General features: G+C 47.4%; 1 protein-coding gene across 2 annotated transcripts; it reads left to right on the forward strand.

Annotated features, from left to right (window-relative positions):
- Positions 1-500: 500 nt before the first annotated feature.
- On the forward strand, positions 501-11,973 carry LOC118673474 (Fc receptor-like protein 2). Of its 2 annotated transcripts, XM_036344326.1 has the most exons (7): positions 502-651; positions 1,951-1,971; positions 5,432-5,698; positions 5,931-6,209; positions 7,316-7,603; positions 8,038-8,316; positions 11,526-11,973. In XM_036344326.1, exons 1-7 carry the CDS (start codon positions 621-623, stop codon positions 11,852-11,854), a joined length of 1,494 nt encoding a protein of 497 aa, XP_036200219.1. In that variant the 5' UTR covers positions 502-620; the 3' UTR covers positions 11,855-11,973. The 2 variants fall into 2 exon arrangements, with proteins under 2 accessions (XP_036200220.1, XP_036200219.1); XM_036344327.1 differs by lacking the exon at positions 5,432-5,698 and having other exon boundaries at positions 501-651.
- The last annotated feature ends 595 nt before the right edge of the window (positions 11,974-12,568 follow it).

Below are 12,568 nucleotides of genomic sequence, written 5' to 3' on the forward strand. Positions count from 1 at the left end.
CATCTCATGGGCAGGAATGACATGGGTTGGGAGGAATCTCATCCTCCTGAGTCCTTGGACCACAATGCCTTCTATTATCGACTCCCACCATCATTTCTAACTAAGTTCTGTGTGTCTCTTCCTGTGGTCTGGGCGGGTTTCCACAGAGCAGCATCCGCGCATGTTGCCATGGTGTCACAATAGCGGGAATTGCACAGCGCAGCAGGCATCCCGAGTGCTGAAGGGGATTTCCCTGTGAAAGAGAACAGTAACTGATTTAAATGTTACCGGTTCTAGAGCTCCATCAACACTTTCTACAGAGTCAAAGCAAGCAGGACAGTCTCTCCAAAGGGACCTCATCTCTAGGATAAAGACCCCTTACATTTCACGGAGCATCTCTCATCAATACACACACGTCTGAGCAGCTCTGTAAAGAACATTGACTTTCTCAGCACCCAGGAGACTGTGGTGGGGAGAATGCTGAGTGGCACACAGCTTTGCTACTTCCTGTTTTCTATTTCCATAAAATCGCTGAGGAATCACAGTGCCCAAACCCAGCTTCACATTCTGTGGGGACAGACTCCGCTCCAGGACCTGAGCTGCACAGACCCTCCCGGGGAGAGCTGCTCACCTCCACCCTCATGCTGCGGTGGCTGCTGCTTCTGGCCCTCGGTGGGTAGAAAGCTAGAGCAGGACTTGGGTGGGGCCAGAGCAGAACCACCTGTGTGTGGGCATCTCAGAACCTCTTTTACTTATTTACTTACTTTTTAAAGCTTACTTTTATTTAATTTTTTGGTTTTTAATCCTCACCCGAGGATATTTTTCCATTGGTTTTTAGAGAGAGTAGAAGAGAGAGGGAAAGACATACAGAAATATCGATGTGGAAGAAACACATCGATTGGTTGCCTCCTGAAGCACCCTGACCAGGGCCTGGGTGGGGAGAAGTCTGCAACTGAGGTAGGTGCCCTTCACCAGAATCGAACCTGGGACCCTTTCATCTGCAGGCCAATGCTCTATCCATTGAACCAACCGGCCAGGGCTCAGAACCTCTTTTAGGGCACAGGCCTCTCTGCCGGGATGAGTACAAATGGGCTTCTGCTTCTTTCTCCTTCAGGTAATATGCAGTGGCTACTGACCAGAGCAAGGTCCCCAGGAAAACCACAGACTACGAATCTCTTTTCCTAATACAGATTCCTTCTTCTTCTGTTTCACATTCATTAATGCTCTGGTCTCTAGGAAAATTCTCTAAAGGATATCAAAGAAAATTCTTTAAAGGATATCTGTTTGCATAAACTGTATTTCTAGACCATTGAAATGCTAGTATACTCTGCTTCCACTCCACTTCCACTCCAAGATACTGCAGTTGTGTCTGAACTCTGAGTTTCCTAGACTTAAATTGTAGAGAGGCTTTCCAGGCCTGCTGATTGCGGCTTTTGCTGATAAATATGAGTCTAGTATATGGATGCAAACATGACACCAGACCTAGAATAGAGAGGGAGGGAGGAGCAGGCTCCATGAGAAGACACCTCCATTTCCTTCCTGGCCTTGCCTGGCTTCTGTGTTGCCACCAGGCAGGCAATGTGTCTCAAACAAAACCATCTGTCTTAAAACGTCTAGAAAGATGAGGTGGGGGAGGAATAAACACGCTGTGAAATGTCTGAGAACTTACCTGCAGAATAGCCCACCTCTGGTCAGGGGGGTGAGCGATGTTTATAAATTGTTAGGACCTGCGCACTGGGTTCTGTGGGAATGTTGTCTGTGAGAGAAGGAAGGAAAAGGGGGTAAGTATAAGGGAAAGCAATAATGGGAACGAGGGGGGTGGATAGAAGAGAATAAAAAGTGGGGATGGGGGAAGAAGATACAGAAGAAGGACGTAGAGAATTGTTGGGAAAGTATTCAGAGAGTTACACGTTTTTCTAAAAGTATAACAATCCCAGTGCGGTGCTAACCTCCCTGACTCTTCCCGCACAGGTCCCGTGGGCGTCCGGCCAGGTGAGTTATTCTCTTTGTTCTTTGAGGTCTCTGGGAACCATGTGCGCTTCCAGGCAACAGAGGTACTGCCTGCTCCAGCCTCTGAGCTCAGGGCTGCGAGGATCAGGCCCAGAATTGGGGGGAAAGAGTGAGGGGCCAGGGCCTCACTTTAGTCCTTGCCATGGAACCAATGCTCCAACGTCACCTTCCTTGCGTGGCTACCTGCCTGACGATGTGCGAAGGACCCTTCTCTGCCCTCTCAAGGCAGTACGTTATTTTCTCTTTACGCTTAAGCCCCCGGACAGAAAACACGTTCACGGTGAAGGGAAAGCAGCCATACAGCGTACCCTTGAGGAAGCACCCTCCTGCTTATGGCCACAGACACTCAGAAGCCGCCCAGAAGCAATGGAGGCAGAGGTGGAGACATACTCCCTGCAATAGGAGGGAGCCAAAGGAACAAGGAGATGCTCTGCCTTACACGGGACTATCCCTCGATTGCAAACTACCCAGGCAGAACGCGATTTCCATTATTATTATTGTTATTTAAAAAATATATATTTATTGATTTCAGGGAGGAAGGGAGAGGGAGAGAGAGATTGAAACATCAATGATGAGAATCATGAATTGGCTGCCTCCTGCACCCCCTTACTGGGGATCGAGCCCGCAACGCGGGCATGTGCCCTTGACTGGAATCGAACCCTGGATCCTTCAGGCCACAGGCCGACACTCTATCCACTGAGCAAAACTGGCTAGGGCTTATTATTATTATTATTATTATTATTATTATTGATTTATGTTATACTGTAATAAAATAAAGAGGACAACTTGCTTTTCTGTTAGGCTGGAAAGTTACATTTTCTTCTTTAATCATTTATTTGAGAAAGTATCCTATTACAGGGAGGAGACAGAATACTTACATATCTGATACTTTTTTATGTCTGACTATATAAGTTGCATTTTATCTGAGGTGATTTTAAGCAAGAATGTTATGAATACATTATAGGGTCTCGGGATCAGCCTCATGCACTCCAGCAAACTTCCTGAAATTACGGTAAATGTGTATGAACGTACATTTGCCCCTTCTTCTGAGGAACAGGTAAAATGTCGGAGCTAAAGGCCGTTTACCTAGATGTATGACAGTCAAATTCTTGTTCCAGGCTCAGGACAGTCAGGACTCATCATTTTTCATCTATCTCTAGCCCTGTCGTTGTTACCAAACTGGCCACATAAATCTTACTCCTCAAATATTTGTTTGGTCAAATTGGTTTTATCTCTATGCTCTTCACGGAAAACCTTGCCCAGTATCAGTCTAGAGAGCGAAAATGTTGGGCCTTCACGAGGGCTTAAGACTTCTCTCTCTTTAATAAGAACGAATGCCCCCGCCAGTCATGAAACCGCCCCGTCTAAGAGTGTGACTTTCAAAGTGGCGAAAGGTATCGAGCTGCTGTCTCTGAACTTGTTGACCGCTTTGCTCTACAGGAACAAAGTGACAGGAACAACATTCTAGTCTGTGCCTCCAACATACTGTGCTGATTCTATATTGAAACATTTTTTTTCTTTTTGAAATATGTTTAAATATACACATAAAAAATGGGAACGAGGAGACATGTTTACTAGAATATGGAAGTTCTAACTCTTTTCTCCCCACCCCCTTTTGGTTTCCACTTTGGAGACTGGATCTAAACTCCCAGCGGTTCTCAACCTGTGGGTCGAGACCCCTTTGGGGGTCGAACGACCCTTTCACAGGGGTCGCCTAAGACCATCGGAAAACACATATATAATTACATATTGTTTCTGTGATTAATCACTATGCTTTAATTATGTTCAATTTGTAACAATGAAAATGGGGGTCACCACAACATGAGGAACTGTATTAAAGGGTCGCGGCGTTAGGAAGGTTGAGAACCACTGCTCCATGAGGAGAGGGTGTCTGTTCTGAGACAAGCCCCCGAGGGTGGGTTCCTCTTTTCTCTACGTACGGTCACGGCTGGAGGAATACACCGGGCAGGCGGCCGAGTCCATATTCTCCCGCCTCGGTTCTCTCTTCCTCCACGTGTTCCTCCGGGCCGGACACTTCCTTCCTTCCTTTCTTTTTTTAAAAATCTTCACCCGAGGATATTTTCCGTTGATTTTAGAGAGAGTGGAAGAGAGAGGGACAGGCAGAGAGAAACATCGATGCGAGAGAAACACATTGATTATATGCCTTCATCCTGAGCCCTGACCAGGGCCCAGGCCGGGGAGGAGCCCTTGGCCAGAATCGAACCCGGGACCCTTCGGTCCGCAGGCCGACGCTCTATCCACTGAGCCAGACTGGCTATGACACTTCCTCTCTTTATGCTAAAGGGGCATGGCTTAAGGTTCAGGCCTGGGGTTAGGCGTTTCATTAGAGCACACACTTCCCCTGAAATTTAACCCAGTGTATTACAATCCCAAATTGGTACTAGAACCTGAATTTCTAGCTCAGTTACCACCTAAAAAATTCCCCCCAAATGCCCAAGGGTTCAGGGCTGGGTCACAAAGCACTATGATGGCTGGCTCTTCTTCCCACTGCACAAGCTTTTAAAGAGCAGTCCACCAGCCCCTCTCCCAGCTTCTAAAGTTGTTGCTTTTTTCCTGCGAGGACAGATCCACTACCACGTGCTGCTCCTTAGCTCTCTGACGACCCCTCTCCTCCAAGGGGAGGCAATGACCCCAACAAGCAGGTTCCCAGAAGCCTCTGCCAAACGCATTCCAGTAGAAAATTCTAAATAATTGCCATTGAGACCCCCGGGCTGACTTCTCAGGGGCCCAGATGGTGTCGTCTAGGGAGAATGACAAAGGGAAGGTCTCTGAATTGTACTGCTGGGCCGAGTCTCTCAGAGATGAGAGATGCAGAGAAAGCTAATTGTGACTGTCACAGGGACAGGAGGTCATCTGGAATGGAGATGAGGAGATGTCAGTGGAATTGGTTTACATGCATATTTAGTCCAGAAAATTGTTGGCACTTGAATAAATCAAAAACAGATATAAAACCAGCAGGATGTGTAGAAGACAGAAGATGTCTGTCACTAAGTGAAATAGAGCTCACCTTAGCCGGTTTGGCTCAGTGGATAGGGTCCCGGGTTCGATTCCAGTCAGGGACACATGCCCGGGTTACAGGTTTGATCCCCAGTAAGGGGGAGGGGGTGCAGGAGGCAGCCAATCAATGATTCTCTCTTATCATTGATGTTTCTATCTCTCTCTCCCTCTCCCTTCCTCTCTGAAATCAATAAAAATATATTTTAAAAGAAGAAAAATGAATAAATAGAGCTCACCTTTGCTGAGCAGGGAAGCCAGAAAGGCCAGGAGATTCTAAGGAATCTGTGGCTGCCTGGCTTCGTGTGTGTGTGAGTGTGTGTGTGTGTGTGTGTGTGTGTGTGTTGTCTTTTCCTGTAGGAACAGGTGTTAGAGTGCTGGCGCAGGGCGTGCCCTGTGGGTACAGGTACTTTTGCATCTTTTGCAGACTGGCTCAGCATCGATCTGCAAAGCCATGCTTACGAAGGAGACAGGGTGGTTGTGAGGTGCTCTGGAAAAGACAATGGTAAAATAAAGAAACTGATGTACTACAAGGATGGCTCTCGGATAGCCACCTACTCTAGCGCCTCGAGCTACACCATTTCCAATGCAAGACCCAGTGACAGTGGCTCCTATTACTGTAAGTCAGATAAGTCACTACTGTACTTCTTTGAGGAGACAGAAGAATCACGCTCTCAATGGCTCACTGTCCAAGGTGAGGGTCTCACTATTCAAGTGGAAAAGTCTGGGGAGAAGTAGGGCCTGTGTGGGTGGCCCAGGCTGCAGGGCAGGGAAGGCCACCCAGAGAGGCAGGAACTGGGGGTGTCTGTGTGTGTTGGAGTCTGGGGCTTGTGTGTCCTGCTCACTGGGGCTGAGAAGACAAGGGACTTCTCAACGGGAGCTCCACAGCTCCCTGACGGGGGTCTCTGTGTAATTCTTCCCTTCAGAGCTGTTTCCAGCACCTTCCCTGACAGTCAGCTCCTTGCAGCCCGTGGAGGAGACCTCGGTGACCCTGTCGTGTGATACCCAGCTCCCCTCGGATAGGTCATGGACCCCACTTCGGTACTCCCTCTTCAGGGACGGCCACACCCTAAAATCCCAGAGCTCCTCCGGGTTTTGGACCTTAGCGTTAAGGAAAGAAGACTCCGGAAATTACTGGTGCGAGGCAACGACAGCATCGCGCAGTGTCTCAAAGCGGAGCCGCCAGTCCTACATCCAGGTGCACAGTGAGTGTCAGGGGCTGGGCTGGCTGGGGAGCTGCTGTCCTCAGTGCTAGAGGGACCCCTCCGAGACTCAGAAATCTCTGGAGAGGAGAAGACTAATAGAAATGTACCGAGTACAAGGCATTGCTCAGAGCAGTTTTAAATTTAGTGCTCCCAGAACCCTGTGAAAGACTGAAGTGTGAACAGTATCTATACAGTAAGTGCGATTACCATCCCCATTTGACACATGCGGAAACAAAGCACAGAGCTGTTCAGTGACCTGCCCAAGGGAACACGGCATGTAAGTAGCACAGCTGGAATTGAACCTGAGCACCCTGGTGGCAGGATATGCCCTTTAAAAATATATAAAAATATATAGTTTTTATTGATTTCAGAGAGGAAGGGAGAAGGAGAGAGACAGAAACATCAATGATGAGAGAGACTCATTGATTGGCTGCCTCCTGCAGGCCCCCTCTTGGGCATCGAGTCGGCAACCCGGGCATGTACCCTTGACCAGAATCGAACCCAGGACCCTTTGGTCCACAGGCCAACACTCTATCCACTGAGCCAAACCAGCTAGGGGGGTATATACCCTTTTATCCACCTTGCTACACTTCCTATCTCAACTATGCCAGTGGAGAGTGGTATCATAATAGCTACCAATTGTAGAATCTCTGCAGTGCAGCAGTTGCTTGATACAGGTACGTCTATTTATCGTTATGAAAAGCCTGTGCAGCTGGTATGACTATCCATACTTTATCACTAAGAAAACTGCAGCTCAGAGCGATGAACTGACCTACCAAGATCATGTGGCAGAGCTGGGTGAGGGCGCACAGCCCGTGTGTCCCCCCACTCCCTCTGTCCCAAGTGCATCAGGAGCTCAGAAGGGAAGGATCGCCGTGGGCTGCAGGCATGAGAGAGGGCCAGTAAGTGTGCAGACAGTGAGAGGTCAGATTTTTAGAAGATTGAGTTGCAGGGTGCTCTTGCCTGATAGCCCTCAGCATGCTCCCTCCTCACCAAGAGCCCTCCTCGGCATACAAATCCACTCCAACCATTCCACCTGCCGCAAAGCTCAGCTGCTGGCCCGGCCTCCTCACCAGGTCCTCATCTGCCATCTCGTGTTCACACAGGGATCCCCGTGTCTGGCGCGCTCCTGGAGACCCAGCCCCAGGGTGGGCAGGCGGTTGAAGGAAAGGAGCTGGTCTTGATCTGCTCTGTGGCCGAAGGCACAGGGGAAACCACGTTCTCCTGGCACCGAGTGGACACAGGGGAGAGTCTGGGGAGTAAGAGTCAGCGTTCCTGGAGATCAGAGCTGGAGATCCCTGACGTCAGGGAGAGCCACGCGGGGGGATACTATTGTACAGCTGACAACACCCAGAGCCCTATCCAAAGCGAGGTGGTGAACATCACCGTGAAAAGTAAGTACCGCTCTCATGGTTAGCCAGCAACTTCCAACGGGAGCCAGTTTCCTTGTGTTGCAGTAAGGATGCCCCTAGGATGGCCAGGAACAGGGCCAGGAAGGGGTGGAGCGCACGGGAGGGTTGTTGCCATGATGGTGGTGGCGTGGCGGTGGGAGCGGCAGCATTAGCAGAGGCGCTAAAGAAGATGACAGTGGGAGGGACCAGGCAGGGACCGCGGCACGGCCAGAGGCACATTTTTCAGAATTGCTCAGCAGAGGTTGTCAAAGCTCTTCTGAAACGGGCTCTGCAGCATTCAACAGGGAGGCACGACGGTGGGAAAGAACCCACGGGCTGGGGAGAACCTGTGAGAACGCTTGGGAGGGGGTGGAGGGGGTTGTAAGTGGGTTCTAGCAGGGGAGACCCTCTTTGATGGACCCTCCTACTTCCGTCAGTTCCAGCGTCGCACCCTGTCCTCACCCTCAGTGCTCCTGAGGCCCACGCCTTCATCGGGGACACGGTGGAGCTCCATTGTGAAGACAAGAGGGCACACCCCCCGGTTCTGTACTCATTTTATCACAACAATGTCTCCCTGGGGAACGTCTCGGCGCCTGCCGGGGGCAGAGCATCCTTCAGCCTCTCTTTGACCAGAGGACATGTTGGAAACTATTCCTGTGAGGCCAACAATGGCCTGGGCGCCGGACGCAGTGAGGAGGTGGCACTCAACGTCACAGGTAGGCCATTTCCGATGTCTTCTTCCCGGGGACCATTGGCAATTAGGTCAAGCAATGGCTTATGGGTCCTTGAATTTCCCTGTCCCTCGGGGAATCAGAGTTCAACTAGAGCAAGCATGTCAAACGCAAAGGCTAACACGGGCCAAATAAATAGAAGCTTCAATGTTCATAGAAACGTAGGTTTATTTCGATAGAGACATGCTGAATAAAATGGGCTGAAATAAACGAGTCATCGTTAACATAAAATAATAGAACATTTAATAAAAATTAATATTTTTTCTTGAACACTAACTTACCAGACACTGACTAACTGCACAAATTAATAAGTGTAACGAAAAGAAACCTATTTTTCTTGTTCTTCAAAAGTGAAATATTTCCTGTTGAGCACACCAAACAAGTCAGTCCAAGACTAATTACGTGGCCATCGGCTGCTAAAATATTCGCTGTTGGTATTAGTGGAGAGAAATGGTGCGCCTGTGCATAAGGCGCGTAAGGGAAATGAATTCAATACGATGATAGTAATCAGTTATTAGCGAACATTGCAGTGTGTTATTAATAATTATGTATAACATATGTATAACAGGATATTGTAAAAATTAAGTTACGAAATTTTTATTAAAATGTTTCTTATATACAGTTATGTTGGCTGGGCTGCAGAAATATTCATTGTGGGCCACATGTGGCCCACGGGCCGCGAGTTTGACATGCTTGAACTAGAGTGTCCATCTGTTCTCTTAGGCTTCCTTTTCCATTGGTCTTAACAACAGTGTCACTGACCTGCTCCTTCGCCTTCCCCTGCCCCTTCTGGTTTCCCTTATACTTTACATCATCAGATGTGTGTGAAATAGATACTACAGTATTTGTAGGGCACTTTGCTGGGGTAAGTTAGCATTGACAGTGAGGCATGGCTACATCCCTGAGGGAGGAGGGAGGTACCACTGAGATAGGGACACTCAGCTCACAGTGGGTAAGGACATACGACTAAGCTTTATAAATATGTAGGAAAAAGTAGAAAAACCATGAACAAACCAGATTCTGGAATTTAAAACGTTACTAGGATTATCTCATTTAATCTCCATAACAACCCTCATTTTACTAATAAATAAGATTTAGACCAACTCACTTGTCTGAGGTCCCACAGCTAATAGGTCACACACAAAAATGAAACTCTAGCCCTAACTGGTTTGGCTCAGTGGATAGAGCGCCGGCCTGCGGACTAAAGGGTCCCAGGTTCGATTCTGGTCAAGGGCATGTACCTTGGTTTCGGGCACATTCCCAGTAGGGGGTGTGCAGGAGGCAGCTGATCAATGTTTCTCTCTCATCGATGTTTCTAACTCTCTATCCCTCTCCCTTCCTCTCTGTAATAAATCAATAAAATATATTTAAAAAAAAATGAAACTCTAGGCAAGGGCTACAGGAATCAAGAAACTTTGCTCTTTGCCCTTCTTTTTAATATATCATAATAGTCGTAAGATTTTTCTTAAATTTATTATTGCAAAGGACATTTAATAGGTTTACTAATGGGGAATAATTATTGAATTCCTGATGCAAACCCTTCTTAGCATCAAGTCATCAGAGGTAGTAGGACATATAACTTGCTCACACTTTATTTCAAAATTCTGTATTCTTATGTGTGTTTCCTTTCTTGAGCTGTACTCATCTAGTTTTGGTTTCAAGGATAGGTTAGCCTCATAGGGATCATTTCAGAAGCTTCCCATGTCTTCTGTAAAACAGTTAAAACAACATTTGGATTATCTACTAGTTAAAAGTATTTGGAACTGAGCCTAACAATTTTCTGAGCCTGGTAGATTTTTACCTTCATTATCAAATCTTTTTTCCTTTTTCTTTTCAAATTTCCTACCCTTTAAAAAATAATTTGGATACTTTTGCTCAAAACTTGGGGCAATTCAGCTCAGTGTGGCTCAGTGGATGAGCGTCGACCTATGAACCAGGAGGTCAGGGCACATGCCCAGGTTTCCAGCTCAATCCCCAGGGTGGGTGTGCAGGAGGCGACTGATCAATGATTCTCTCGCATCATTGATGTTTTTCTCTAAATCTATCTCCTTTCCTCTCTGAAATCAATAAAAAATATTTTTAAAGACTTGGGGAATTTTATCTAAATTTTCAAATGTATCACATACTGTTGACCATCATATTATCTAATTTTTAAGTAGCTGTCAGATTTTATTATGATCTCTTCACATTTATAGTTTGTTTGTGTGATCTCTTAGAATTTACTAATAAGATTTGCCAGAGATTTGTCTATTACATTGCACTTTTTAAACAGCCAGAGTTAGTATTAGTATTAAAATCTATTTGGCTTTTGGTTTTCTGATTCATTTATTGCTCTTTTATCTTCCCTAAAACTTTCCTCCTTTTGTTTTAAATTTATTTTATGTTGTTCTTTAATTTCTTAAGCACATATAAAATTTTCATCTTTATTTATTTTCTCATAAATGCATTTATAATTTTATTTTGACCGCAGAACACTTTGGAAGCTATTCCTGTGAGGCCAACTAGTATCAGCAACGGGCATGGCTCAATGTGCAACTGGATGCAAGCGTTCTGTCTGTGCCTGCCCTCCTGCCCCTGAATTTCTCCACTCCCTTCATTCTCACACAGACAGGGCTGACCACTGACGGCAGCGCTAGGCTTACCTCCCCGCTTTCTGCTAGAGCTCCTAGAGAAAAGAGTCTTTTAAAAAACGATTCCAACTTAAAACCAACCAACCAACCAACCACAAACAGGTGGAGATCAGAGATGAACAGTCTGAGTCAGGTGTTCACCCCCCTCCCTCTGCAATGAAGCTGGAGCTGTGATTGAGGAAGTGATCCACAGCGTCTGGTGCAGTTTTCCAAAGGAAAATGAGTAACTCAGTTGACCTCAAGGCTTTCCCTAGTCTCCATTCCTTCTCTTTTTCCAGGATCTTTTCGAGCCCATGAGAACCAAGCCATAAATCGGTGTGCCCCACATTCCTTTGTTATCAGAGGGCAAAGGCTCGTCCCCGGGGCACTTGAGTGGGAGCCTTTGGTGGGCTGGATGATGCTACGAGATGGGCATGCAGTGGGACAGAGCCAGAACTCGGGGACTCCCTCCTTCAGTGAGCCCTTAGCCCACACCACACACAACCACCAGCAAGCCCTCCCTCCTAACTCTGGGAACTACCGTAAGCACATTTCTGAACGCTCTCTGACCCCTTCTGTTTTCAGAGCCCCCACCCAAGACCCGCTTGGTGAATGGTGCTCACCGCTGTGAAGGGCGCGTGGAGGTGGAGCGGGACGGTCGCTGGGGCACTGTCTGTGATGACGGCTGGGGCCTGAAGGAGGTGGCCGTGGTGTGCCGGGAGCTGGGCTGCGGAGCCGCCAAGCACACCCCCGCGGGCCTGCTATACCCGCCGCTGGCCGAGGAGGCCCAGCCCGTGTTCATCCAGGTAGCCCTGTGCAACGGGACGGAGGGGGCACTGGCGGAGTGTGAGCAGATCGAAACCTTCGACTGTGGGCATGACGAGGATGCGGGCGCCGTGTGTGAAGGTGTGTGACGGCAGGGCCTGGGCAATGGAATATCACTCGGCCATGTACCATGTGATTTCGCTCCTATGTGGAATCTAAAACACAATCAACAAGCAAAACAAATAAACTCATAGATACAAAGAACAAACCAATGGTTGCCAAATTGGAGGGGGTTGGGGCACTGAGTGAAAAAGGTGAAGAAATTAAAGAGTACAAATTGGCAGCTGCAAAATAATCATGGAGATGTAAAGTACAACATAGAAAATATAGTCAATAGTATTGTAATAACTCTGTCGGGTGCCAGCTGGGTACTAGACTTATTGGGGGGATCACTTCATAAGTTTTATAAATGTCTAATCCAGCTGTGGGCAAACTACGGCCCGCGGGCCGGATCCGGCCCCTTTGAAATGAATAAAACTATTGAAAAAAAAGACCGTACCCTTTTATGTAATGATGTTTACTTTGAATTTATATTAGTTCACACAAACACTCCATCCATGCTTTTGTTCCGGCCCTCCGGTCCAGTTTAAGAACCCATTGTGGCCCTCGAGTCAAAAAGTTTGCCCACCCCTGGTCTAATCACTATGCTGTATACTTGAAACTAATATAATATCAAATATCCACTATAATCTATCTCTATAAAAGCCTAAGCAACCAAACAACCAAATGACCAAATGACCTGTCCCTATGATGCACACTCACCACCAGGGGCAGACGCTCAACACAGGAGCTGCCCTCTGGTG

The sequence above is a fragment of the Myotis myotis genome, unplaced genomic scaffold (assembly GCF_014108235.1).
Source record: "Myotis myotis isolate mMyoMyo1 unplaced genomic scaffold, mMyoMyo1.p scaffold_m19_p_18, whole genome shotgun sequence".
Classification (NCBI taxonomy): domain Eukaryota; kingdom Metazoa; phylum Chordata; class Mammalia; order Chiroptera; family Vespertilionidae; genus Myotis; species Myotis myotis.

Bases quoted from the DNA above. Each gene is read 5' to 3' on its own strand.
- LOC118673474 (XM_036344326.1), top strand. From the start codon at position 621: ATGCTGCGGTGGCTGCTGCTTCTGGCCCTCG. The intron at 652-1,950 runs GTGGGTAGAAAG...CTTCCCGCACAG, and splicing joins GCTGCTGCTTCTGGCCCTCG to GTCCCGTGGGCGTCCGGCCA. The intron at 1,972-5,431 runs GTGAGTTATTCT...CATCTTTTGCAG, and splicing joins TCCCGTGGGCGTCCGGCCAG to ACTGGCTCAGCATCGATCTG.